Source organism: Monomorium pharaonis, chromosome 6 (genome assembly GCF_013373865.1).
Source record: "Monomorium pharaonis isolate MP-MQ-018 chromosome 6, ASM1337386v2, whole genome shotgun sequence".
NCBI classification, from domain to species: Eukaryota; Metazoa; Arthropoda; class Insecta; order Hymenoptera; family Formicidae; genus Monomorium; species Monomorium pharaonis.
This window is the reverse complement of record NC_050472.1, coordinates 19,027,410-19,054,754: the sequence shown is the minus strand read 5'-3', so window position 1 is coordinate 19,054,754 and position 27,345 is coordinate 19,027,410. Positions and strand designations below refer to the sequence as shown.

At 37.2% G+C, this 27,345-nt stretch overlaps 1 protein-coding gene across 4 annotated transcripts in view; it reads right to left on the bottom strand.

Annotated features, from left to right (window-relative positions):
- Window positions 1–26,391, bottom strand: part of LOC105828721 (alpha-catulin) — a 94,720-nt gene extending 68,329 nt beyond the window's left edge. Inside the window, exons 1-2 of one of the 4 annotated variants that reach the window (XM_036288880.1) lie at window positions 25,725–26,390; window positions 2,059–2,121 (exon numbers count right to left, since the gene is read on the bottom strand). In XM_036288880.1, coding sequence (XP_036144773.1) covers window positions 2,059–2,073 — 15 coding nt within the window. In that variant the 5' untranslated portion in view covers window positions 2,074–2,121; window positions 25,725–26,390. Of the gene's footprint in view, window positions 1–2,058; window positions 2,122–25,724 lie in introns of all 4 variants that reach the window. The other 3 variants (XM_036288879.1, XM_028190882.2, XM_028190880.2) reach the window with 3 other exon arrangements.
- Window positions 26,392–27,345: the final 954 nt, after the last annotated feature.

Genomic DNA, 27,345 nt, shown 5'->3' with positions numbered 1-27,345 from the left:
TAATTCTAACTACTGCCCCTTTATTTTATACGTTAACTTTAATTATTATAGATTGAGATTTTTTCAGAATTTTTATGAAACAGAAAATTACATAAAAATGTTAAAATTAGCAAAATCTAATTCTGTCATTCTATACTTTGCGTTGGTAAATTAATGTACAGATATCCCTATTTATGGAGCTTTTTTTACTCTCTACAAGCATGTCAAATGCAGTATGTGTTTTGTGTACCAAAGAGAAACAAAACGTAACTTGCAACAAGTTACGATCGAAGGTGCCATTTTATATTTGTCGTGTACAAAGTTATTCAAGATAATATTAGAATGTCTCAAATGCTATTGTTTTTAAATATTATGCAATCCTTTTCTAAAAAAGATATGTTATTTATTTATCGAATGTATCGAAGTCATCTCGAAAGTCTCGAAGAATTGTTGCCTTTAATCCGCGATGCTGATTGGTTTTTTCGCTGATCATTGAGCCGCATGCTTCGTAGTGTTTGACAGTTGTGTTTTCAAGTCAAAATTGGTTATATCAAAAGTGTATAAGTAATAAGGTAAGTAATAAAGAGATATATTAAGTAATAATATAATAGGGAATAACAATAATATGTTTAAAATTTTATAATCTTTTAGAAAAAAAGAAGAAGGAAAGCAAATAGATTAATAGAAGAAAGAGAGAGATTCGACTTTTGTAAAAAGAAAAAGCAGAAAAGAAAACAGAAGGAGAAACAGCGACTTTTATAGAAAGAAGGAGCGGAGAGAGAGAGAGAGAGAGAGAGAGAGAGAGAGAGAGAGAGAGAGAGAGAGAGTGTGTGTGTGTGTGTGTGTAAAATTATGTAAATTTATAAATAATTACATAAAAGCGCGCTCTCTCTCTCTCTCTCTCTCTCTCTATATATATATATATATATATATATATATATATTTAATTATAACATATTTTTACTTTTAACTGTCTGCAAAGTTTTTCGTGTCTTTATAAAATTTTCAACACCGTTGAATATATAATTTTACATTAAAATTTTCGACCCCGTCGAATGTATAATTTTATCATGTTTTTACTTTTGACTCTGTAAATTTTTTTATGTTTATTAAAAACAATGTTACATAAATTAAAAACGTTAAAAACAACGTTAAATAAATTACATTTAATTTGTTACAATTAATATTAAACACATTGAATTTTGATAGTTGTCAAATTTCTATAGATGGTTATCTATCTATATAATCATTGTTGCAATTTATTTTTAAAAAGTAAAAAACAAAAAGTCAAATAGCGCGCGCGAAGCGCGCGTCTGTGGTGTCTAGTAATAATTTAAAAAAAATTGCAGTTTTATATCCTAGGAAAGGAAATACATTTGCGAAAGTATTAAAAAATAATAAAAAGTAGTAAAATTTCGTGTTCATATTTATTTTAAAAAATTCATGATAATTGTAATGTAAGTTTTAAATAAGGATGACGGTAGCAGCGGATGAAAAAGCATCTAAACAGACCTCCGATTATAATCGGGACGAAGCTGTAATGTATATCTAAAGCTGGATTTGGATTATTGAGCGAACGAGCGAGAATAAACACGAATAAACAACTTGCTTCAACGAATGGAGCCAATCTTGTGAGTACAAATGTATTGATTTGCGCTCATTGAAGTAAATTGTTTATTTGTACTTATTTGCGCTCGTTCACTTCGTACGAGTTGTTTAGCTTGATGTAGCAACAATATATTCATTACGAAAACTATAGCACTTGTAAATAATCACGTTTCTGTTATAGTTGCATTTGGCCGTTTGTGGTAAGAGCTAATGTTTCTTTAATATTACGTCGTGTGGACGGAAAGTTGTAAACATCATGCTTAGCTGACCATGTGAAGCTTCTACGGAAAAACAAACAGATAACAATACAATATGTTCGCCACTTGAAGAATAATATTGCTCTCTAGTGTGTGTTTCTGATTCTATCATCACATAGAACAATCAGTCGTTCACATCGCTAGTCATCTAAGTGTAACACATTTACATTTAGATAGCCGCAGGTACTTTTGACACTGCCTATTAAAGACTTACCATCGATGACTCCATTATATCTATGTATGAAACTCAATTTCGTTTCTTCTGTCGAAGACGTGCCTAAAACATACATTCCCGTTCAGTGAAAAACATCAATCTCTCGCCCGGCCGCGCGCGCGCACTACTAGATCTTTGGTCACGGGCTAAAGTTCGAGAAACAACTGGGAGTAATTTGAATTCGCCTCGTTTGCGAGACATTGCGAGGATATCCGTAAGGAAAGGAGGATACGTCCTCAAAAAGAACCAAAGCCAACCTCGAAACCAGACAACGTCCGGGACACCTCGTGTGTGTTCTACATTGAACAACAATCCCTCTGTTGTTCCGCGAGAAGAAGTCGTTTGTCGTCTCCATTGAAATTATCGGGAGCTAGCGCACTGCCGGCGCTAATTCGCGTAGGCGAAACTCCGATAACTCGCGCGAATACGATTTACCCTCGCGGAATATTATTCGGCTTCCCTGGTCTCAGCAACGCGCAACGTTTGGCATATTATATGTATATATCGGGTGGGCGTCGAAGCCTGAATACCAAATGGCGCGCTTCCACAGAAAGCACCATCAGAGAGACGAAACCGGCCGACACAACTGCGCGTATAAAAGCTATCGGAAAAACGTGCGCGGGGAGGCGTTCGCCTCGCCTCGCTTTCTTTCTTTGTCGACACGACCCACTTTGAGTGCCGTTCGAGTCCGGCATTTTTCTTGTTTGACATTTGCGCAATCGGCGCATCATCCGCCGCGGAAGACTTTTGCCGTTCCACCGTTCGAGTGCGATTCGCTTTTGTTGCACGCGGCTGAGTAGGGGAGATGGCGCACTTAAGGAAAAATTGAATATTTTCAATAAGAAAGGCTTCAAATGTAATAAAATACACTCTATTTAATAGAGTATAAAATTAAAGTTGAAGAAGTCATCTATTATCATGTGACTGATTTAATAAAATTTTCATTGTATAATATTGTATAATACTTCCGCATTATCTCCCGATTCGTATTGCCGCGCGAACGCAAGGCCCGGTTTTCAACGGAGGTCCCTAGTAAGAGCGCCCTCCGCTGCCCCCTCTCCATGACGCGTTGCATGGAGGCGCGAGCAGCGGCGCGCAGCGCGGCGCGTCCGTCTCCCCACTTCACTTCGTCCGTGGGTCTGCTAGCAGACACATCATCCGTCTAACGAGCGCGACCTCTTTATTCGCGAAACAAAATTGTATTCGAGTGATTGTTGTGCAACGACGCATAGTTGAAAATAAAGCATAGTGCAGCAAAGAGAAAACAAGACGTTCCCCTTTTTTTCTCTACCACGCCCGATCTCGAGAAGAAACATCAGATCATTTGCGTGGAGGCCACATGGCCGCAACATTTGGTCCTTCGAGCCGGATTTCGAGACGAATCCAGCGCAGTATCAAGGTACGCTCGTAAAGACGACGAGAACACGGCCATTCGTAACGACACAGGCCGGTGCAAGCACACGACGAGGCAAATCGACGCCGGGCCGTTGCAAGAACGCCGCCATTACGGCGAGGCACGAAGTCCGTACCCGGCAAGGAGACTTCCTAAAACCAGCGCCATCCTGCCCAGTCGTGCTAGGAGGCACGAGTCGAGTCGCCGGCTGTTCCCGCCATCCTGCCCAGTCGTGCTAGGAGGCACGAGTCGAGTCGCCGGCTGTTCCCGCCATCCTGCCCAGTCGTGCTAGGAGGCACGAGTCGAGTCGCCGGCTGTTCCCGCCATCCTGCCCAGTCGTGCTAGGAGGCACGAGTCGAGTCGCCGGCTGTTCCCGCCACCTTGCCCAGTCGTGCCAGGAGGCACGAATCGAGTCGACGGCCGTTCCCGCCATCCCGTCGCACCAGGAGGTACGAGTCATTTCGCCGAGCATCGTTTCCCCTGCCCAGCCGTGCCAGGAGACCAGCAACCGAAACCCATCGAGGTAGATTAACGCTATCGCGCCGATCTCAGGTATTCGTTAACGGGCGTCCGAAGCCAGCGCGAAATCCTTTACGCATCGCGAATCTTCCGCCGCCATATTGTCTTTCGCGTTTCGCGAATCTTCCGCCGCCATATTGTCTTTCGCGTTTCGCGAATCTTCCGCCGCCATATTGTCTTTCGCGTTTCGCGAATCTTCCGCCGCCATATTGTCATTCGCGCTTCGCGAACCTTCTGTCTCAGTATTGTCGTTTGCGTTTCGCGAATCTTCTGCCGTCATATTCAAATGGCTACCGAAGCAGATCCGGTCGCGCTAAAAAGGCACCGTTCCACGATTAAGGCAGCGTGCACGCGGATTAAAACGTACGTCGATAAAATCAAATCCGTCACCCCGTCGGTGTTAGCTCAACTCGAGGAGCGTCGGTCGAAACTCGAACAACATTGGGCAGAATATCACGCGGTACAATCACAATTAGAAATTATCGATGAACCCGAGTGTAGCGATCGCGTTATTTTCGAGGAGGCTTTCTTTGATTTGTCTGCGAGAATACGAGAGATCCTAAGCCCGCCCCGCGCCGCACCGCGCGACACCGCGACGCCGTCTCCGACGACATCAAGTTCTCCGAGTTTGCGAGATTCAGCAGTGCACGTTCGACTTCCCAAGCTAAGTCTTCCGACTTTCAGTGGCAAATACGATGACTGGTTCCCGTTTTTCGACGCGTTCAATTCCATTATACATTCTAACGGGTCGTTAAGTAACGTTCATAAATTGCAATACCTACGATCCTCGCTCACCGGAGAAGCAAGCGATGTGATTAGTTCTTTGGAGATATCGGATCTCAATTACGAAATAGCATGGGCCATGCTGAAAGAACGCTACGATAACAAACGAGTCATCGTGCATGCCCACGTTAAAGCAATTATGGAACTTCCTTTCATGACCAAAGAAAATGCCAGCGAATTGCGACAAATCGCGGACGGCGCATCCAAACACGTACATGCTCTGCGAGCATTGAATCGCCCTACCGCGCATTGGGATGATTTACTCGTATACATTTTAAGTTCGAAACTAGACGCGCTTACATTGCGAGAATGGCAAACGTCGTTAACGGGATCGGACATCCCGGTCTTTAAACAGCTGGTAGACTTCATCGCGCATCGATGTCAAGTAATCGAAGCCACCTGCAAATCTAATCTTACTCCAGCAAAGGGGGTTAACTCTCGTGCTCTTGCCAATGGAAAGCGGCAAGTCGCGGCCGCCGCAACAGTGAAGTTTAAATGTAGCTTTTGCAAGGGAGATCACTCGATATACCACTGTAAAGATTTCTTGGAACTTAGCGTCCCGCGTAGAAAGGCCGAAATCCGCAAATTAAAAATGTGTGGAAATTGCCTGCGGTCCACGTCGCACTCAGCCGGCGAATGCACGTCGGGCCCGTGCAGGGTGTGCAAGGCAAAGCACAATACCCTGTTGCACGCAGCGTCTTCCGCCGAACCGACAAGCGCTACGCAACAATCGCCTGAAAATTCAAATTCGGCAGCATCCCCTGCCGCACTGGCAACGCACATATCGCGTCCCTTCGACGGCAAGTACGCCATACTCTCGACGGCTGTCGTGCATGTTTACGACAATAGAAATTCGTTGATACCGTGCCGCGTCTTATTGGATTGCGGCTCACAAGCAAATTTCGTCTCGAAAAACTTTTTATCTATCCTCGGCATCAAGCCACGCTCGTTGAATATATCCATTTCAGGAATAAACGGTGCAATCACCAAGTCCACGCAAACCGTGCGACTCAAAATGCAGTCACGCATCAATACATTTTCGTTCGACGCTGACTGTATCGTAACGGATCAGGTCACGGACAAACTCCCTTCGCATTCTATTAAGCGGAGTGAGTTCAACATTCCACGTGGCCTACCACTCGCGGATCCTCAATTCCACGTATCGGCAGACGTCGACGCACTCATCGGCGCAGATCTCTTCTGGGACCTCATCTGCATCGGACAAATCAAAGCATCGCAATCCCATCCGACGCTGCAAAAAACCCGCTTAGGGTGGATACTCGCTGGTCGACATTGCGACCCACCTGGGTCAATCCAAAAAATTTGGTCATGCCACGCGACGGTAAGCAACACGCAGCTGCATGAACAATTGGATAAATTTTGGCGACTGGAAGACGTCAACGGCCAATCAAACAGTTATACCTTTCAAGAGGCTAATTGTGAAAAACATTTTCTAGAAAACGTGGCTCAAACTCCCGAGGGCAGATACATCGTGAAGCTCCCAACCAATGAGCAGGCAATCTTCAGGCTTGGAGACTCCAAGGACATTGCACGCAAACGATTACAGGCTCTCGAGAAGCGATTCAAACGCGAAGCAGCATTAAAACCGCTTTATAAAGAATTCCTCGACGAATACGCCTCACTTGGCCATATGACATTGATATCCCCGCAAGCCGATGAAGGGCTATCGGTCTACTTACCTCACCATGGTATATTCAAGGCATCAGAGCAGGCACCGAAGCTACGTGTAGTCTTTGACGCGTCCTGCAAAACCAGTACTGGAATCTCCTTAAATGATGCGCTTATAGTGGGTCCGGTCGTCCAGCAGGATCTGATGTCGATCCTCATGCGTTTCCGCACCTTTCGCTACGCCTTCACAGCCGACATCATCAAAATGTACAGGCAAATTCTGGTGGATACATCCCAGACGCCTCTCCAAAGAATCCTGTGGCGCAGCGACCCAGAAGCGGACATACAGACATACGAGTTGCGTACCGTCACCTACGGTACCGCTTCAGCTTCATACTTGGCAACGAGATGCCTCAAGCACTTGGCGGAACAACACGAAGACAAGTATCCCTTGGGATCAAAGCACGTCAAACAAGATTTCTATGTCGATGACCTGCTGACAGGAGCGGACACACTCGACCAGGCAAAGACGATTCGAGAAGAAATAGTTCAACTCTTGAGACTGGGGTCCTTCGAACTCAGCAAATGGTCGTCAAATTCTCCAGAATTAATCGCGGATGGCGCACATCAACGCCAGAAATTAATCACAGACGGCGACGGTGCAACCTCTCGCATTCTTGGAATGAAATGGGATCAAGCCAAGGATACCTTCCAGATTTCGTACGATGCTCGCGAGAGATACCACGTTGTCTCCAAACGCACAATATTGTCGGGGGTGGCCAGGCTGTTTGACCCTCTCGGACTTCTAGGCCCTATTATCGTAACAGCCAAGCTCATCCTGCAGGAGCTATGGCGGGCGGGAAGCCATTGGGACGAATCCGTCCCACAGGACATACATACGCGGTGGTCAAGATTCGAACAGCAACTAACAGAATTGACACGACTACAAGTACCACGATGCATAAAATTCGCGACGAACCCTCAGCAGGTGGAAATACACGGCTTCGCAGATGCAAGCCAGCAAGCATATGGAGCTTGCCTGTACATCCGAACGAAACTTGGCAGCAATCAATACCGTACTGAACTATTATGTTCAAGATCACGCGTTGCACCGTTGAAGGCAATATCACTACCAAGGCTAGAGTTGGCAGCGGCATTACTACTAGCACGATTGCTAGAGAAGACTCGTGCGTCATTGGATCTGGCTCGCATGAAAATTTTTCTCTGGTCGGATTCTACCATAACCTTGAACTGGATAACCTCGACATCCCGGAGGTGGGAGGTATTCGTGGCCAATCGAACAGGCGAAATACAGCGCCTAACGGACTTAAACTGTTGGCGGCACATCGCTTCTTCAGATAATCCCGCCGACATATTATCCCGCGGACTTGACCCAGCCGAGCTCGTGGACGCAAACTTATGGTGGCACGGCCCCACATTCTTACAATTTAACGAGGATTATTGGCCAAGTGGGGAATTCACGCGCCTCGGAGCAGAGGCACCGAACAGGCAAGAAACGGCGGCAGTCGTCATCGTATCACCTTCCATTGTCAACAACTTGCTGAAAAGATATTCCAACATCAACAAGATATGTCGCATCCTAGCATACTGCCTCCGATTAAGCAAGATGCATCGGCCAACCCCACTGACGAAATTCATCCCGCACACCGAAACCTCTTACGCACTCGAGGTCGCATGCAGAGCAGTACAGAGAGACGCATTTCCCAACGAGTACAGCCAATTAAGCAAGAACAAACCCCTCAGCACGTCCAGCAAATTACTCTCTCTTTCTCCTTTCATGGACGAAAACAGATTATTACGAGTGGGGGGTAGGTTAAAAAACTCTGACTTATTATTCGAAACGCGTCATCCCATATTATTGCCTCGCGATCATGAATTAACAAAGCGTATAATAAAGCAAGAGCACGAGCGGAACTTACACGCCGGAACGCATGCTACTATGGCAGCGGTCAGACAGCAATTTTGGCCCTTATCGCTGCGATCTACCACGCGAAAAATTATCCAAAACTGCATAGCGTGCTTCAGGGCTAAGCCGAGCATGTCAGAGGCCGTAATGGCTTCTTTGCCTAATAGCCGCGTCGCAATCTCCAGGCCATTCTCGCACTGTGGCGTGGACTACGCCGGTCCAATAATTTTAAGAGAGGGCAAACGACGAAACGCCCGCAACCACAAAGCGTATATCGCCATTTTCGTATGCTTCGCGACGAAAGGCGTCCACATCGAGTTAGTAAGCGATTTAACCTCCGAAAGTTTTATTGCAGCGTTACGGCGTTTTATTTCACGAAGAGGCAGGCCTTCCTGCATATACTCCGACAATGGTACTGTCTTTGTCGGGGCGAATAAACAGATTAAAGAATTGTACGAATTTGTAAACGATCCACGAACGCTGAGTGACGTGCAGCATTTCCTTGGCGAGCGGCAAACGACATGGGCCTTCATCCCGCCTAATGCACCTCACTTTGGTGGTTTGTGGGAGGCCGCTGTAAAGTCGGCCAAGCACCACATGCATCGAATCATAGGAGCAGCCCATTTGACTTTCGAGGAAATGGCGACAGTGCTGTGCGAAATAGAAGGAATTTTAAATTCACGACCGCTCACGCAACTAAGCTCGGACCCGAACGACCCAGCGTACTTGAGTCCTGGACATTTTCTAATCGGCGCGCCCATCAACAGTTTACCTGCTCATGACCTGAAAGACATAAACGAGAATCGACTGACGCGCTGGCAAAGAGTGGAGCAAATACGCCAGCACTTTTGGCAAAGATGGAGCACCGAATATCTCCATTCCTTGCAGGAACGAACGAAATGGAAGGTTAACAAGGGCACGCAATTGAAACCGGATCAGCTGGTGCTCATAAAGCAGCAAGGCTTGGCCCCTTTACAGTGGCTTCGAGGCCGTGTACAAGAACTGCACGTTGGCTCTGATGGCGTCACTCGAGCCGCCACGGTCCGGACCGCCAAGGGCACGCTAACGAGACCCTTGTCCAAACTCGCGATACTCCCGTTAGACGATTAAGCATATAGACTAAGCATATTTGCTCATTTAAAATAGGTTATAAGAATTATATTGTTATTGCGTACAGTAGTTACACTCAAAGCGTTAAATTTATTTTGAAGGAACGATGTTACACTTCATTGGTTAGAACCTGCGAGCGTCTCTATAGTTTAAGTTATTTTCCTTGGCGTTCCTATTCGACCTTCCGCGCGACGATTACTTGTGTTCCCACCAATCATAATGTAAACCAGACAAGGTCTGCAACTATTCTTGGTTATTTTGAAAGCACATCCTTTCAAGGGGGGCGGCGTTGTATAATACTTCCGCATTATCTCCCGATTCGTATTGCCGCGCGAACGCAAGGCCCGGTTTTCAACGGAGGTCCCTAGTAAGAGCGCCCTCCGCTGCCCCCTCTCCATGACGCGTTGCATGGAGGCGCGAGCAGCGGCGCGCAGCGCGGCGCGTCCGTCTCCCCACTTCACTTCGTCCGTGGGTCTGCTAGCAGACACATCATCCGTCTAACGAGCGCGACCTCTTTATTCGCGAAACAAAATTGTATTCGAGTGATTGTTGTGCAACGACGCATAGTTGAAAATAAAGCATAGTGCAGCAAAGAGAAAACAAGACGTTCCCCTTTTTTTCTCTACCACGCCCGATCTCGAGAAGAAACATCAGATCATTTGCGTGGAGGCCACATGGCCGCAACAAATATAATACATGAAAATATTGCATTTTGAAAAACATTCACTTGCGCCCAACATATTGTGTAATGTGGCGCACCGTGGTTTCTACAGTAAAATATTATTAGAGTCGATACTATTTTTTTTTATTTGATATTAAATTGTTGAAACGTGAAAAAATAAAAAAGTGTTTTTATTTAATTATTATTAAATAATGCATAAAGCATAACAAAATTAATCAATGAAAGTTATAGAATTTTCTGTAGATTAAGATAGAGTTATAAGTTAGAGATTAATAAAGTTACGTGATGTTCAGATAGTTTGTATATCTCTCTTAATCAATAATACCTATAAAAATATAGTAGATTTAGATATATACATATATACATATATATATTAGCGTATATCTCTTTTAAAAAAATTATTAATTATTGTAATTAAACAGATTATTATGAATATAATTAAATATAGAATTTGGAAAATTAAGAATTTAGCTTTCCAATAACATTCCAATAACTTATTATCATAAAATAATTTTGAAAAAACAAAATTATTTATGTTTATTTAAGGTGTAAATCTTAGAAGAATAGTACGTCAAATCATTTTTAGTTGATAAAAATAAAATGTGAAGTATTCTGAAATTTTGTATATATCTTAGTTAAATACAGCTGCATCAAATAACATTAATATTTAAAGTGTCGGACAATGCATATTGTTACAATAAAGGTGCGCCGCGTTGCCGCCGGCGAATTGACGATTTTCGCTCTTTTTAGATGTAGGCTAAACGGCATTTCGACAATTGTGGTAACTGCAAATGATGGAAGTGATACTATCGCGATGATTTTGTGGATAACGATCTTTTGTAATCAATCTGCCAAATGATTGTCGTTCTATCTTTTAATAAAGCCTGTTCGTAGCCGTTACACTTGTTCGTAGAAATATTTCCGTTATTAAATGACCAATTCTAATTATTTATTATTTGTTTAGTAGCCTGTCATTTATGTAATGGCGCTAATATGCCAATACATAATAGTCAACATTTGTTATAAGGTTAATATCTTTATTTCCGAGCATTTTTTGAAACTTTTTCAAGGTATATTTTAGCATTTAATTACACATACTTCTTTCTTTTAAACTTAGACATATTACATAAAAATATGATGTACACTTGAGTGAGTTTTTATTGTTATTTAGCATTTTATTTGATTGTACACATTTTGAGTTGCAAAGCTAAACAATAGCGTGGGATGTTGCTAAATGCAGCCTCTTAAGCTGCTGATGCATCAACAGCCTAATACGGCTTCTCTTTCATAGTTATTCTATTGGTTGATTGTGGTTAATCTGCAGTTTATGTATAAATTACGTTACATATATTATAAATATTCAGTGTTACAACTTATGTAAATAAAGTTGTATGTACATACATATATGTGCATAGATTCTGCATTATTTTCTCTTCATATAATATATAATATTTTATATAAATGTATATAATTTTATAACAAAATAAAAACTATTTTTTAAGCTAACTTTTAATCCACTTTTATAGGAGGACTACATTACTACCCTTTTTTTTCTTCACACCCAATATACAGTGTTGTTACATTTTTATATATAAAGTAATGTCATAAGTAATAAATATTTCAACGTTGAATCTAGAATCGATTAAACGCATTGATGAATGTCGTCGTTCAATTAAGAATAGTGATTATTAACAAATAAATTCTCAACAAAATTATTATTTAAAATGTAAATCGGGACCGTAATATCATTTTCTTCTTTACTGTTTACTTACAAAAGGTGCAAAAGTCTTTAAAATTAAAATAATGAAAAGTAGTAACTGTTGATTTTCTTGTCAGCATACAGCGTATTATTTGCTCTATTTTTCCATCTTCACTTTTCATAGTCGTGCCACTCTAAAAATTCTCACATTTTTCTCGACAGTGATTCTCTTTTTATTTCTATTTTGCAATTTTAATTTTATCTTCTCGCCCCACAACTGAGTCAATTCTCAGTCTGTAAATATTATGCTTGTTTAGAGCGTTTCGCAAGATCGTTTTTATGTGACAAACACTCAAGGCGGAAATACAGTCATACATTTTTTAAGTTAGTTATGACGATCATGTATGATCGAAGGACTGTTTTCTGTGGCAACATATTGCTATTGATTAAAACTGAACATGTTTGCTATGTAACTTGCTTTTTCATAAAAACTGTTATTTCTCCGTTTTAATTTAATTTAATGATAAATAAAATAATAATGTAAATTTTTTCTAAACATATATATGTGTATATATTTTTTTAGAAACATACTTCTAAAACTAAATAAATTTTTCAATCGTTGTAAGAAAAATTTGATAAGAAATTATAGGACCTTAGAGAAAATAGCGTGTTTATGTTATGATAAAAATATGTATTTTTATTAGTAAACGTATAAGATGCAAAATTAGATTAAATATAAAAATAAATAATAATAGTGTTCTAAATAACCACGATAAATTATTAGTTTTAATAAATTATGTGAAATAAAAAATACACAATTTTTTTTCTTTGCACTTGTCATTTTCAGATTACGGAGTTTAAAAAAATTTTATTTTTTGTAAAATACAAATTTGAATTAAAAATTGCATTTTTTTCGTAAAACTTCTTTTTTTGTTATAAAAATTTAAATTAAAAAAAAAAATTTTTTTAATTTTAAACTGTTTATCCGATCAATTTAAGCTAGTGCTATGGCTTAAAAAATACATTTAAAGCTTGTCAACAATTTTTCAATGTAATTTTGAATCTTTTTTTACAAATAAAATATATTAAAATATATTCATATTCTCAAATACAAAAATATATTCATATATTGAAAACATATTCATATTTTCAAAACAGGAACACAATATATCTGTCTTTTTAAACAAAAGTTTTACATTGTGTCAAAAAATATTCCATTTTTCACTTCATGGAGTCTTATAATGCCTTAAGGGGTTGTTTCCTGTAAATAAAACGGCCAAAAAAATAGGCAATTTTTAGGGAATTAAAAAAAATAAAAGTATTACATTAAATGCTTTGAAACTATACAGTATTATTATTCGACATTTATAGTGTATAAAACATTTTTTTGTTCCACAATAATTAATATATATACCAATACATATTATAGAAACCTTTTTTTATTCGTTCAAAACGATGTACCGCTTAGCGTCCTTCAAAGTGGTCTGAAACAAATAAACAAAAATTTTTTTATCTACATAGACATAGTTTCTAGATAAATATAAAAGTTAAAAAAAATTAATTTTACGTCTTTTTTAAACAAATAAGGCAAAAATTTTTAGCAAAAATTGAAAAAAAAAATTTTTAGTGCTGCCATTTTGTTAATATTCATTTTTACAAATCTTTACATTTATCTAGAAACTATGGTCATGTAGATAAAAAAAAACTTTTGTTTATTTGTTTCAGACCACTTTGAGGGACGCTAAGTGGCACATCGTATTAAACAAATGAAAAAAGGTTTCTATAATATGCACTAATATATATATATATACATATACAGGGTGTCCCAAAACATGTGGGTCAACGCTCGTAAAAAGGTAGAAGGGATCGAGATGAATATAAAAGTCCAATATTGTCTTGGATTAGGTCTTGGGTTAGGTCCATCAAGATATTAATTTTTCAAATTATGCGAACGAGAGCGCGCCGAGAGAAGAGCTCCATCCGCTCGAGCCATAACACGGAAGAAAAAATCTATTGTAGATATATGATAAGCTTTCATTAATTTACTGTTCACAATTACGATAGAAATTAATTAAATTATGTGCAGATTCTATACCTTAATATCTCGATTATTGGTGAATCTAACCCAAAACAATATTGGACTTTTATGTTAATCTTGATTCCTTCTATCTTTTTACGAGCGTTGACCCACATGTTTTGGGACACCCTGTATATTGATTATTTCGGAACAAAAAAACTTTTTTATACATCATAAATGTCAAATAATAATACTGTATAAAATATTTGGTGTAATACTTTTATTCTTAAAAATTCCTAAAAATTGTCTATTTTTTGGCTGTTTATAAGAAACAATCGCCTTAAGTTAAGGGAATGTATGTTTTTCAAGTAATACATAATTGTTTATTTACTTAGGTCATTTAGATTGTAAGGTTTTTAGATCATCTAGAAAAGAAACTTTATTTTATTGATTATTTGGCGCTTTTGTCCGGAGTTTAACTCTGGTATCTTTACTTGGCCCTTTAAATAAGCGCACGATTTCTCGACAAATGTCGCCTATATTGTATTCATCCTACGTTCGCTTCGACGTCAAAGAAATACCACAGTCAACTTTGCATGTAAGGTAATTTTGCGAAGAACCTTCCTCTTTTTACTCAGCCTTAGTCCAATTACTTTGACCATCGGAGAACTGTAGTAAAACATATTGTACTAGCAACAAAAAATGTCAAATTTTAAAGATGTGTTATTAATTTTTCAGGTTACATCTTTTTTCTCTTTTCTTCTCTCTTTCTTTCTCTCTCTCTCTCTCTCTTTGAAAAGTAGAAATACATCAAAGAAAAGAGTAGCTGTTTTACTTACACACATTTTTTTGTTGTTTATTACGCTATTTTTGTTGAATTCTTTACACATTTTCTGTATAGATATTTTTAGTTCACGGTCTGCAGCTTTAATCTAATTTTCCTCTGTGCTATTAAGCTTCCTTTTTTTTGTATATAATAAAATATAAATTTAATATAGCATAAATGCAATACCTGAGTCTAAAATATCACATAATTTTGTATTATAAAGTGGTATCGTATCCAGAGGTACACGCACCTACGAGTAAGAGAGAGTAGAAAAGAAAAAGAGATAGTGTATGTGAAGGAAGGAAAGAAAATAGAGAGGGTGAGAGAGAAAGAATATTCCTGAAAGCTAATTATGTGAATAGAAGGTCAAAGGGGGAACTACGTATTGTGCAAAGCGAGACACTATACGCGTATTAAAGGACTGTCATCTTTGCACCAATGGCAATGAATTACTTACTACATTTGTTAATCAATGCATCGAATTTGCACTGCATACGTTACATCATTCTTTTTTATAAATACTTAAAAGAACTTTTTTTTTACTTCTTATATTTGTGTCTTCAAAATTATAAATTTTTTCGTTTTTCTTTAGCTTTTTGATAAAAAAAAAGAAATCTATAAAGTTTACATATTAATTTTTAGTGAATTTAAACTTCGGCATCTTTCATTGAGTCTTTAGATGGTTGTATTTTCTTTCTATTTGCAGATAGGAGCTTTAATTTTCAAATTACTTTTAATAAGTTTTATTGAATATTAAAAAACTTGGCAATCAGTATTTATGTTAAAATATTTAATTAATTTGAATGTGCATATTAAAATATATGAGTTTGTATACATAATTTGTATTTTTCCATTGTAAGAATATAAACAAATAAAAGTAAAGGAAATGGTAAATCAATGAGCAATACTTTTGGATAAGGATGATAAAAAATAATTAAATTAGATCTCAAACTTAAATAACAAATTTAAATCAATATGATTTTGGACTTTATTTGTTATTCTTCGCTGTAATTACACATTTAGTAAAATTTAAAAAAATAAATTAGTGATAAGAAAAGAATATAATATATATATACAAGTATACAATACAAATATAATTATACACATTTTTGTACTTACATTTTTTCATTCTATCATTGGAAATTCTTTAGCCATGGTTACATTTATCTTATCTCTGAATCATTTACGATCTTTTACTTTGAATTCGTGATCGCGTTTTTATTCTTTTTTATACGACTACAATAAAACGAACTCGGCAGTGTAAAGATGTTGAGAGTGCAATGACGTCTTTCTTTTCGCGTTTGGAGACTAAGAGAAAATTGTAACCCAAATTTTCCGACAAAATAACTATCTTCGATGTTGCCTTCTTTCATTAGCTATCGTAAATTCGCTTTAGTTGTGTGTGTGTGTGTGTGTGTGTGTGTGTGTGTGTGTGTGTGTGTGTGTGTCTTAAAAATGTTCTATTGTTTGACATTAACAAAGTTATATCTCCACTTTTAACTGTAACTGACAGATTATCTTCCTTTTCCGCCTTTTTTATTCGGATTATCTTTTATTCTTATTTGACCACGAGGAAGATCTTTTATATTTTCGACATACGTTTTCACCATTAGAAGTTGACATAACATCCACAGACATTTTTGCGATCTCATACTTGTACTGAAAAGAACTCGAATTGTGAGTTGAAATGTTTGCGTACTCAATGTATTTAATTTCGTTTGCATTCGCGTTGCAACGTGTTTAACATCAGTCTAATCACTCTTTCTTGCACACTTGTATCCAATGCTGGATCTTATTGGTAATCTTTTCTTCAACGTATTATCTTCAAAATGTTTTACACATTTTATATATTCTATGTTTTTTATCACGTTGAATTGCAGCGGGAGTATTTTCATAATGAGATTTTTATGTTTTTTAATAATCATATAATCATAAGTTTTTCCTATTAGAAGTACTATTAGAATTATAAGTGAAATTGCCAAATAAAATAAGAAAGATGATTAACATTCAAAGTGATAATTGAAAATTCTGTTAATTCACATTTAATCAATGTTTTGTATTAAAGCAGAATAAGTATAAATGGGATATGCTAGTTGCAACAGTCGTAAACAATTGTAACTTTTAATATCTAGTTTCTTTCATCATTTATGTCTCTAGTTTATTAATACTAGATACCACAGACGCGCGCTTTGCGCGTGCTACTTAGTTTTTTATTTTTTACTTTTTAAAAATAAATTACAATAATTGTATAGATAACAATATATACAAAATAGCTGTTAAAATTCAATCGCAATAACAGTTACTCTCGCAACACGAAGTAACCGCAGCTAGATAATCAATCAGCATCGTGGAAAACTGTCAACAATAAAATGTAACATCTCCCTTTTAAGAGTGGATTTGTTTTAATAATATGAATTACAACAAAATACGAACAGACCTTGCAATGTATAATTTACTGTCATTCAATATCACAAATCGAAAAATTATTTGCAGCGCCGTGTGAGTCATCGATGGTATTAACATTACACCATATGTCATAATTATGCATGATATCAAAGTGTTTTATGATTACGTTTTCCATTATAGTTAAAATATTTTCCGACCTGAACGGAAAGTTTAACGTGGATCATCGGTGACCCATGCATAAAATGTGTTAATATTGAATGACTGTGATTGTTAGTTGATCAGATTTTTTATGCGAGCATTTCAGAGTTGAATAATTTAACGGAATTATTAGACGGCTGACGATGATTGATGCGATTAATATCAGCCTGTCAATCTTTACGCTTGATCGTTACTACAAAAAGAACTAAAAAAAGTTTAAATAACGTATGTCAATCAATGATTCATATACGTATTATAAGCAATTTCCTTAATCTAAAAGGTTAATAATTTGTTCGATTGAATGATTGGTCAGGTATTTTCGGATAGACCGATAGTCAATATTAATAGTATTTGACGTTTGATCTGTCTCCAAATGTCATCGTACACAATACATTCACTGCTCCGGTGAATATTGTTTAACGGTGCAAGCACCAATTGCAAATTAAAAAAATTTTATTCATTGTATTGCAAAGAAGCTGAAGGAAAAATTCTAGTAAAAATGAAAATATATATTGTGCACAAAGAGTTGTATCGAGTTATACATTCATTTATTGTCAACTGTCACTGTTTTCATCGCGAGTACACGTTGTTCACTTGTCCACTTCACTATTTTGACTGAAGGGATTATTTATAACGTTGACAATGAAATACAAGTAGTTGTACTCTTCCATTGTTGCATCACAGTTGAATATTTGCAAACTGTCATCCTTAAGATCCTTTTCGAATAATATAGAATAAAATTTTATACAAAATTCTAATTTAGGACTTAATTGTTAAATACTTTTATACTAAATAATTGTGAAGTCACATATGAAATCATTTGAGAAAATTATATTCAATGATGTTGTGTCCTAAAATGTTATACGTTGTATATTATATATTATATATTCATGCAATTTAATAATTTATATCTAACTTATGTAATTTCGTTTAAAGAATTGCTAATTGTCTTCAACCAATCAAGTTGAAAAAAAGAATTCAGTATTCGGCATGAAGTCCCTAAAGGAAGGAATAAATAGTATTTGTGTAATTATCACTCCCTTTCTGCGTCTGTGGCTAATAGTAGCATGCTGGGATCAATTTGAGATTAGATCGAGGGGAGTCGAGGTTAATTGAAATGTCCAAGAATGGTAGGAGGAAGTCTTTTTACTCGGGAAAGTCTTTGTGGACAATGATTTGTCCTTTACTCACTGTTATCATTTCGATTGATAATGGCTGATATAACTTCAGTGTATACGTCAACGTAGCTAAGGCATCCGTAGCAAGTAAGACAGAGTGATGGCAATTTTGAAAATAAAATAATATAAATAAGAAATTCTGATTAATTATTGATAATGTACATATCTTCAGTATACTCTTGTTATGTGTGAAATTTGTATTATGATTTAGCTCTCTTTAGACTAACTAATGAAACATTCTTCCTTGACATGAAACATGTGTTATTGTTAAAACAATAGTAGCTAAATCTTATATTCCATTTTATTGTAGGTGTGTGTGTGTGTGTGTTTGCGCGCGCGCGCGTGCGTGTGTATTCATAATTTTTGATAGAAATTGCTTTTATTTATATTAATTAACATGTTATGCAAAAACATCATATAATAATTTTTAATGTGTTAGTTGAGATAAGTGTCTAAGGAAATTAAACAAAATTGTTTTAACACTTTTAAGAGTGTTAAAACAGTGCTTTAATCGGTCATGTGACTGTTTTTCACACCAAGATTTCATCGGTAAGTAATTCTTATCTGAAGTTACCGCTTCTTATGATTGCTAAGCGCACATGTGCGTATCTCTTCTACCTATTTTTGGTGAAATCAGATTTTTTAACTGGCATTTGTATCTTGGATAGAGGAAAGATTAATATGAGGAAGCGGGGGGGGCAGAGGACATACACGAATAGGCAAGGACAAAGGGATTTTGTAACGCAAATTGCACGCCACGCGTCGTGCAAGAGTTGAAAGATACTATTTTAGAAATTATATGACTAACGAAAAATGGGATATTTTTCATGTAAAACTTTGATTTAAAGAGATAAATAATCCATATTCACAAAACTACATATATTTGCATTTGAAAATCTTTTTGTTATAACTTAAAAAATTGATCTCTGAGAAGTTTCAAATTTGTTTCATTCAATGGAATAAAATCTTTACTTAATTCTACACAATAGCTCGCAATCAGTTAAAAGAGCAATTGTCCAGTAACGAAAAGATCCCAGGTTCGATTGGAGTGAGTCTTCTCGCTCCAATATTTTTCTTGTTAAAAACTGTGCAGTACATCTTAATGGCATCCGTATTCAATATTTGCGATTTTTTCAATGTTATAAAAAATATTGTTAAAAAATTTTCAATTAATCGGATAAATTTGAGTTATCACGACTACTGCTTGATAGATGTTTTAAGAAAAATATGTTTAAAAATTCACAACACTTTTAATTTTATATTTTATTTTGTTAAATGTATATAGTTTAAAAAAAAATATGTATGTGTTTATTGTATACCTATTTTTACAATGTGTATATTTTTAAAATAAATAGATTATACATATATTTATCTCTATAAACAAAAGCGAAAATAAAAGAAAAACAAGAATAAAAATATAAATATGTACAAACATGCAAAATTTTAAAGAGCCCTATTATTAACATATACAATATAAGATTACATAAGAAATTCAAATTCTAAGAAGGTCTATTTCGACAATACAATGTCAAGAAGCGATTTAATCAGAAGTTACTAAATTTTTAAGTTTCCTATTTTTTAATGTTTTTTTAAAATAATTTTATTATGTTACATTTCAGTATATAATGTGTAAAAACCTTTTTCTCCCATCTCATATTATAATATATATACTATATATACTATATATAATATATATAATATATATACTATATAGATATATATACTATGAGTCATTTTTTGTTAACTGGAATATATCTTTTCCTAGAATAATTTTTGCCAGAAAATGTTTTATCAAAGTTCAAAATGTAGTTCTTCATATATACTTTATAGTGTTATTATAACTTTACAACTTTTTCCAAAATTCAAAATGATTAATCCAGTATTGCGGTTATTTTAAATTTCAAAAAATTAATTTTTTTAAAATTTGTATAAAAAAATCAATATCTAACGGTTCTTTGGGTCGCTAATGACAATCTGAAATCAGATTTTTAAAATTTAAAATAACTGATCAATATGGTAAACCAAAAATTAATCTAACCAAATTAAAAATTTCAATCCATTAAAGCCCGTGGCTAGATCAGTAAAATAAAAAATTAGTAAAAAAATGATTATTGGAAATAGGATCGAAACATAAAAAACTATTATTTACATAAAGTACTTTGCAAAAATAAATTTTGCAACAAATTGTTCATATTTGACTATAAAAAGAAGAAAAATTGATTACGTCAAAAGATTTTATGGAAAAAGTTAATAAAAAAGAATATATATGTAACTTTTTTGTTACACGTGCGTGGATAATCATCCTTTATGCGTCTTTTTTGTTCGGAAAGTCACTGATTACCCATAATCAAATGGAACAGTTTCTCACATAATTAATTTATTATTTCATTGTTTATATTCTTCCAATAAATAGTGTGAACCGTGCAATATTTTCTGCATTATTTATTCCGCATGCTTTGTTTTTCAGACGTTTACTGTTGCTATTATACTCGTATGCATGCCCTCTCGTGATACGCATACGGTAGCATATACGCATTCTCGCGGAATTACCGACGCTTCGTCGCTTTCACGAACCTATAATCTTAACTAGCCTGTCAATTTATGTCACTCAAAGACATTAGATTGCGTCAAAATTGTGTAAAAGAAGTCGATACAATTAGTGCCAGTAATATAATCAAAGATAAATAGCAAAAATGGAATATCGTTATAATATTTGAAAATGACGGCAAACTGATCTTTAGGTAAAGATCGTCCGAATAACGAAACAGACTACAAAGAATCTTTTGCCACAAAAGTCAAAAGAAAATATTTGAATATATACAACAAAAGTAAATATTACTAAATATTAAAAAGATTTTATTAGAAAATTATTTAAAGTCTTTAATTGCGGGGGGTCTCGCTCCTTCGACTTATGCGTTCACCTAAACTTGTTACACAATGTACTATTTTAATTCTCTGTTTATGTAAAAAAATGAATAAATGAATATAACGATTTATTGAAACTCACTTCAGCCTATAGCTAGACCACTAAAGCTAACCAATAATTAATTATTGGAAATAGGACTAAAGCATGAAAATTATTATTGACAGGGAATACTTTGCAAAATCAATTTTACAACAAATTGTTATAAATAACTTGTTAAAAATTGACTCTAAAAAAAGTTACTATTTTTGTAGAATCGTGCGGCATAATCACTTTTTTCTTATAGTCAATTTTTAACAATTAATACGTATATATTCTTAATAATTAATTTTAATAATGAGATGGAAATTTAAGGATGATGAGTACTTCTTTCAAATAAGTTAAAGTAGTACTTGTTAAAATATTTTATATATAAAGATCTAGAAAAAACGGAACAACAATTCAAAAACGTAATAGATTCGTCTCGTATAAGAACAAAATTTAAAAAAATCAAAATTTTACTTCAAAATATAATTAAAACCTTTAGAATTTTAAGAGAAAAAGAAAGCACTGTAGAATCAGCAGTAGGATTTATATACGCAAAATTATATTGCCTTTCTTTATCTTAAATAAACAGGTGCAAGTATAGATCTAAAAACCTTAAAGAGTTTCGATTGGTTCACCGAAATGACACTTCCTCACTTACTTAAAAAAAAAAGCTGCCAAAAATTAGTAAGATCATACAGTTCATACAATTATCTTCGATACAGTTCATTCTTAATCATCCATTTCCGAAGATAAATGTTAAGTTTCTCCTCTCATAGAATTCATTCGTTTCCAAACGCGACGCAAAGAACGTTTATTCAGTATTTTAAAAATATTTAAATTTGCATCTTATATTTTTTCCTTTTTTTCCCTCTTTTTATAATATTAAAATGTTATGTAATTACCTTGACTGAGGTTTAAATCTTAATTTCACATTAAACTTAAAATTTTGTAATTTATTGTAGTGGTAATTTTCATCACTGTTGTTAGTAGTAACTTAAGAAGTTAAGAACTTTAGTGTAGCTTTTCAATAATAATAATAACTCTTCCGAGCATTTTATAAATTATTATATATATATTTTTCGATGTCTTTTAAAGGGTGACGACAGCAAAAGAAGAGATTGAAATTAAGTAGAAGGACTTGAGAAATTGTCAAAATTAAAATACCTATAAATAAAACAAACACGAATTAGGTGCGGTTAGTGATGCTGATCAAAATTGGCTCAAATATATTGATCAGAAAATAAGAGAAGTTTTATTTGCACAGTTACATCACGATAACTGTAGAGAATAATAGCTTATTTTTCACGATTTCCAACGTCGCCATGCAGAAGACCGCGGCCTAAATACACGAGATACGCAGGTGTTCGTGTGAAGGCAGTAGCAATGGTCAATAGAAAATCCGGCGCGAAGCGAAATCGTGACGGAAATGGTCAAGAAAGCGGCTTAAACCCTACGAAGGCCGACGGCAAAATAGCAGTAAGGACAAAAAAGTGGAAGAAAGGTGATAAGAAGAAGAAGAAGAAGAAGAAGAAGAAGAAGCGGAGAAAAAGGAGAGCGGAGATATGCGCGAGGGCAGCTAGACGGAGCTCTAACAAGTGGCTGCAGCTCGTAACGATCGCCCTCTGTGCCATGCACTAGCCAAGCCACTCGTACTGCACGCCCTTCTAACCCGAGAGGTTTAACCATCACATACTAAACGCACACGAACACACGTGTGTATGAGCCCGTGTGTATGTATGCGTACTTTGCCACACCGCCAGAAATATCGATAAACACGACACGAAGGTCGGCCACGAGCGGTGATCGGCACCCCTCTTTCATTCTCGAAATAACCTCCGTCTATTTCCTTTCCGTTCTTCTTTTTACTCCAGTCTTGCTGCCGCGCATTCTCGTTTTATCGATGATAATTATCGCGCCGGACGACTCGATCGATATGTATTCACGAAGCTCTATGACTTCTCATTCCGTCCCTTACTTTTCTTCAACTTCTTTTTAAAACCCTTTTCTTGAGGGAGATATCTTTAATGACGATGATGTTAAATTAATTACAATTCTAACGGAAAGAAAGGAAAAAAAAGATATATTATTCTCCGCCTGCCTGTTGTTTTGTTTATTTCCCTCTGTCCTAAATAATGATTAGTTTCAGGTGGATCGATCTCTAATCGGGTTACTTCATGCGCGCGAGACACGCGCCCAACGGAAACAACGGCAGGAATCGACGGTCCGCGTAATCCTTTTGTTTAGACATGGTTGGCTTTATCGAAAGCGTAAATTAGATTGGTCTCTGTTTCATTTGACGAGATTAACCGCGGAATAGATTGTGGTTTTTCGAGCTCCCTCAAAAGAGGAGCTTTCTATTGTTGGATGGATAGGTTCGTTATCATAGTAGGTAGTCATACAAGATCTTTCGAGTCTCTTTCTTTGATGCACAATTATAAAGTCTTCTCCAAGGGTAAAACTTGTACTTTTAAATTGATGAAGTTTCCCTTTGCCTCTCTTACCGGCGAGCACGTAGCGGTTATTGCGCAATTTCTATTTGACATTCGATGATACAGTTAACTTCAGTTAAACATGTTAATAACCTATATTGTCGTTAATTTGCTATAATGAGTTTTATGAAATATAGGATGTATATGTGTGAGATAATGAAATAGTTCTCGATACAGCGTGCGCGAAGCAAAATGCACGCTATTTAATTGAACGTTCATTTCGACATTAAGTTAATATCTATATCCATATCCATATCCATATCCATATCCATATCCATATCCATATCCATATACATATATGCGTACAGATTATGCAAGTGCAGTCTACTGCATGCGGTGCATTGTGCATTTATACTCGTTTTTATTGAGATTTCAGTATATTTTAAACAAAATAACAATTTCGTTCGTATACCGGGAAGTAATACAAAACAGCATCAATTTACATTTCACGTGTGAATAATCACAAACATTTCGATACGTCGAGTTCGTATTCGCGTATAAATTATAAATTATAGTTAAATTTTTAATTTGAAGAAACGATGCGGAATATTTTTAAGTCTCCTCAATCGTGCCGTGAAAATCGGGCAGAACGATTTATTCGCGAGCGGTCATTTAAAGGCCTTTGACCCGTAAACAGGCAGATCTGTGTGTACATGGCTCGCGTGCGTGCATCGCGCACGTGCCGATGATTATGCAACGAGGGTGCAGCGTAAATTCGACGTAATTCCACGAAAACGTTGGTGCCGACGTCGACAAGCGGTGGTGAGGTGTGTGTGTGTGTGCGAGCGTGCGCCACAAGAGCTGAAGTGAGCAACGCGGAAGAAAAAGAGAAGTGCAGAAACAGTGCGAGACAGACGGACGGACGGGGAGCGGTGGAGGGAGCGAAAGGGAGGGAGAGGCAGCGACAAAGATAGTGGATCACCGAAATAATCCGTTATATTCTGTATGCAATGTGCGTGTTCCGTGACAAGTTGCACGTACATTGGACCGCACGCCTCTGGCGTCGGAGTTGTCAAATTTTGTGAGTGTGCCGCTTTAACGTCCCGAACGTGCTCGATAGGATCGCTTCTATCGGCGACTCGGCGAGACGTTACGAGAAAATTTATTCGGAGGATGTAGAGGAGGTGGAAAAATTTAATTACGCCGAGCCAGGCGAAGGGCAAAAGACAAAAGGAAAAGCGTAGAAATCGCGCTATTTCTAGTTGCGCGGAGTGGCACGGTCAGCCGCACGAGCGCACACGGGACGTCTCGTGTCACCGTTTTAAGTCGAACCTCTCTCGCTCTCTCGCTCTCTCGCTCCTACGACTCGACTCGACTCGACTCAACCGCTCGATCTCTCTTCTCTCCCACGCGTCGCGGTGCACGCGCACCCATTTCGCACCCGCGTCTCGCGTTTTTCGTCGCGCGGCGCTGTCTATGCGTCCCGACCTCCGGTGTTGTTGCGCACTCCGTATGCACTCAACTCGATATCTCTCGCGTTCGCTCGCTCGATCCTACGACGCGCGCATCGGATCGTGCGGCTCCCTTGCACGCGTGATTGGTGCAGCGAGATAGAATGTCTTGGGAGTAGTTGGAAAGATTGAGAGATTATCTCAATCTGTCAGAGAGCGAATACGAGATACAATGAGATGCGGGGGTGCCGGGTACGCGAGAACGAGTGCGATACAGAATCGGAGTCTGCGGCAAGAGAGAGAGAGAGAGGGTTCGCGAGGGATGGAGGAGCGAGGGGGAAAGAGAAAGAGAGACAGAGCGAGAAAGAGAGGGGTGCAGGCAGAAAGAGATAGATGGGAAAGAGACGGCGCGCTGCCGGTGCGAATGAAAACTCTGGTCGCCGCATTTTCACGCGGAAACACGTCTTACCTGTTTCACTAGTGGGAGTAGTGTCTGTTCTATGCTACGGGTCTTAATCTCTAGGGTGGCTGGGTCTACGGGGTCGGGTGTCGCCATGATTCGAACACAACTCCGTGCTCCGTAGACTCGAGCCGAGGCGAGAGGGTTCGTTGCACCCCTCCTACCCCCGCCCGCGTGCCCGGCACGACTGCAACCCTTGCCCCCGCTGCCGTCGCTGACAGCCACCGGGCACCCTCCCACCTACCGGCCAACCAATGGTCGTCGAGCCCCGTGCCTGAGCCGGCAATGACGAGGGCGACGTCGCGCGACGACAACGGCGATGCCGACTCAACTACTGCTGCCGGCGCCGAATGCCGCGCCGGTGCGCCGAGCGTCGCGACGCCGCGACTCCCGGCCATCTCTTGGTTCTTCTTGCAACGCTCTTCGCCAGTGCCATCGTTGACGGCCGCCAGTAATTTCGAGTTATGCGTAGGATTCCTAGGACATTTTGCATTATTTTAATTTTTGTAAAAATAAAAAAGAAAATGTATAACGTACAAAATTAATTGATAATATAAGGCATACACACGTGAACAAGTCAATTAGTCGAGAGTGTACATTATAAAGAGACGTGTTTAATTTTAAAATATTAAAATGTTAAAATCGACAAGAAAAAACCTCTTTTTTTACTAATCTTTGTAAGAAATTTATTCCTATCCCTTGTTTTTAACCTTTAAAAGAGGGCGAGCTTCAAAAATAACTTCATATATAGAGAATGCAATCTCGGAAACTGCTATGAATCTTATTTCAATCTGAAATGTGGAGGTATAAAAAATTTATCGTCAATCCTTATTTTCAATATTCGTTATCTTCATCTGAAAAAAAAACACGAATATTTATATATAAAGATTTTAAAAAACATTTGAAGATTGTTGACGAAGAATAAATAAGAACTTAAAAAAAATTATGCAAGACACACACACAATTCTTGAAAAATCTTATCTTTAAAACACTCTTTCTGTAGCGGCCATATTTAATTTTCTCTGAGGGTTGTAAAAGCTGACTCCGGAAATCAAAATAAGATATTTAAAAATATTTAAAATAACACTTCTTAGGTAAATCACCCATTTTGTAGGTAAAAGATGTCAATGTTTACGGAAAGTCAACTTAGCGGTAATGGATTAATAAGTACAGTCTTAAAACTCTAATACTGCTTTGTGATTTCGTCCATGATATCTTAAGACTATCTTAAATATAAAAATAGATAATGAGAATATTCCAGATATAGAATGTTATATTATGTAACAAGAGCATAAAGTCGGCCTTTTGTGCATGAATGCGCGAGATAGCGATAAAGTGTTGGTAATATTTGCCAGAGTTTGCAAGAGTTACCATATGTTGCGAGATGACGTGCCTGTGGTATGACGCGAGTGTTAAAATGAAGGGAAAAGTAAGTAAAAGTAATCAAGTGTGAGGAGGTTGAAGGAATAGTCATGTGGAAATGATTTCTACACGATTTTTTGCACGCTTGATTGCGGGTGGGGGAATGAGTTATTTGTGCGAGAAAAGTGTTTATGTACAATCGACAATTTACGGCCGGTAGAGAGCAATGAAAAGACCACTTTCGACGCACAAATCTTTAAAAAGATGA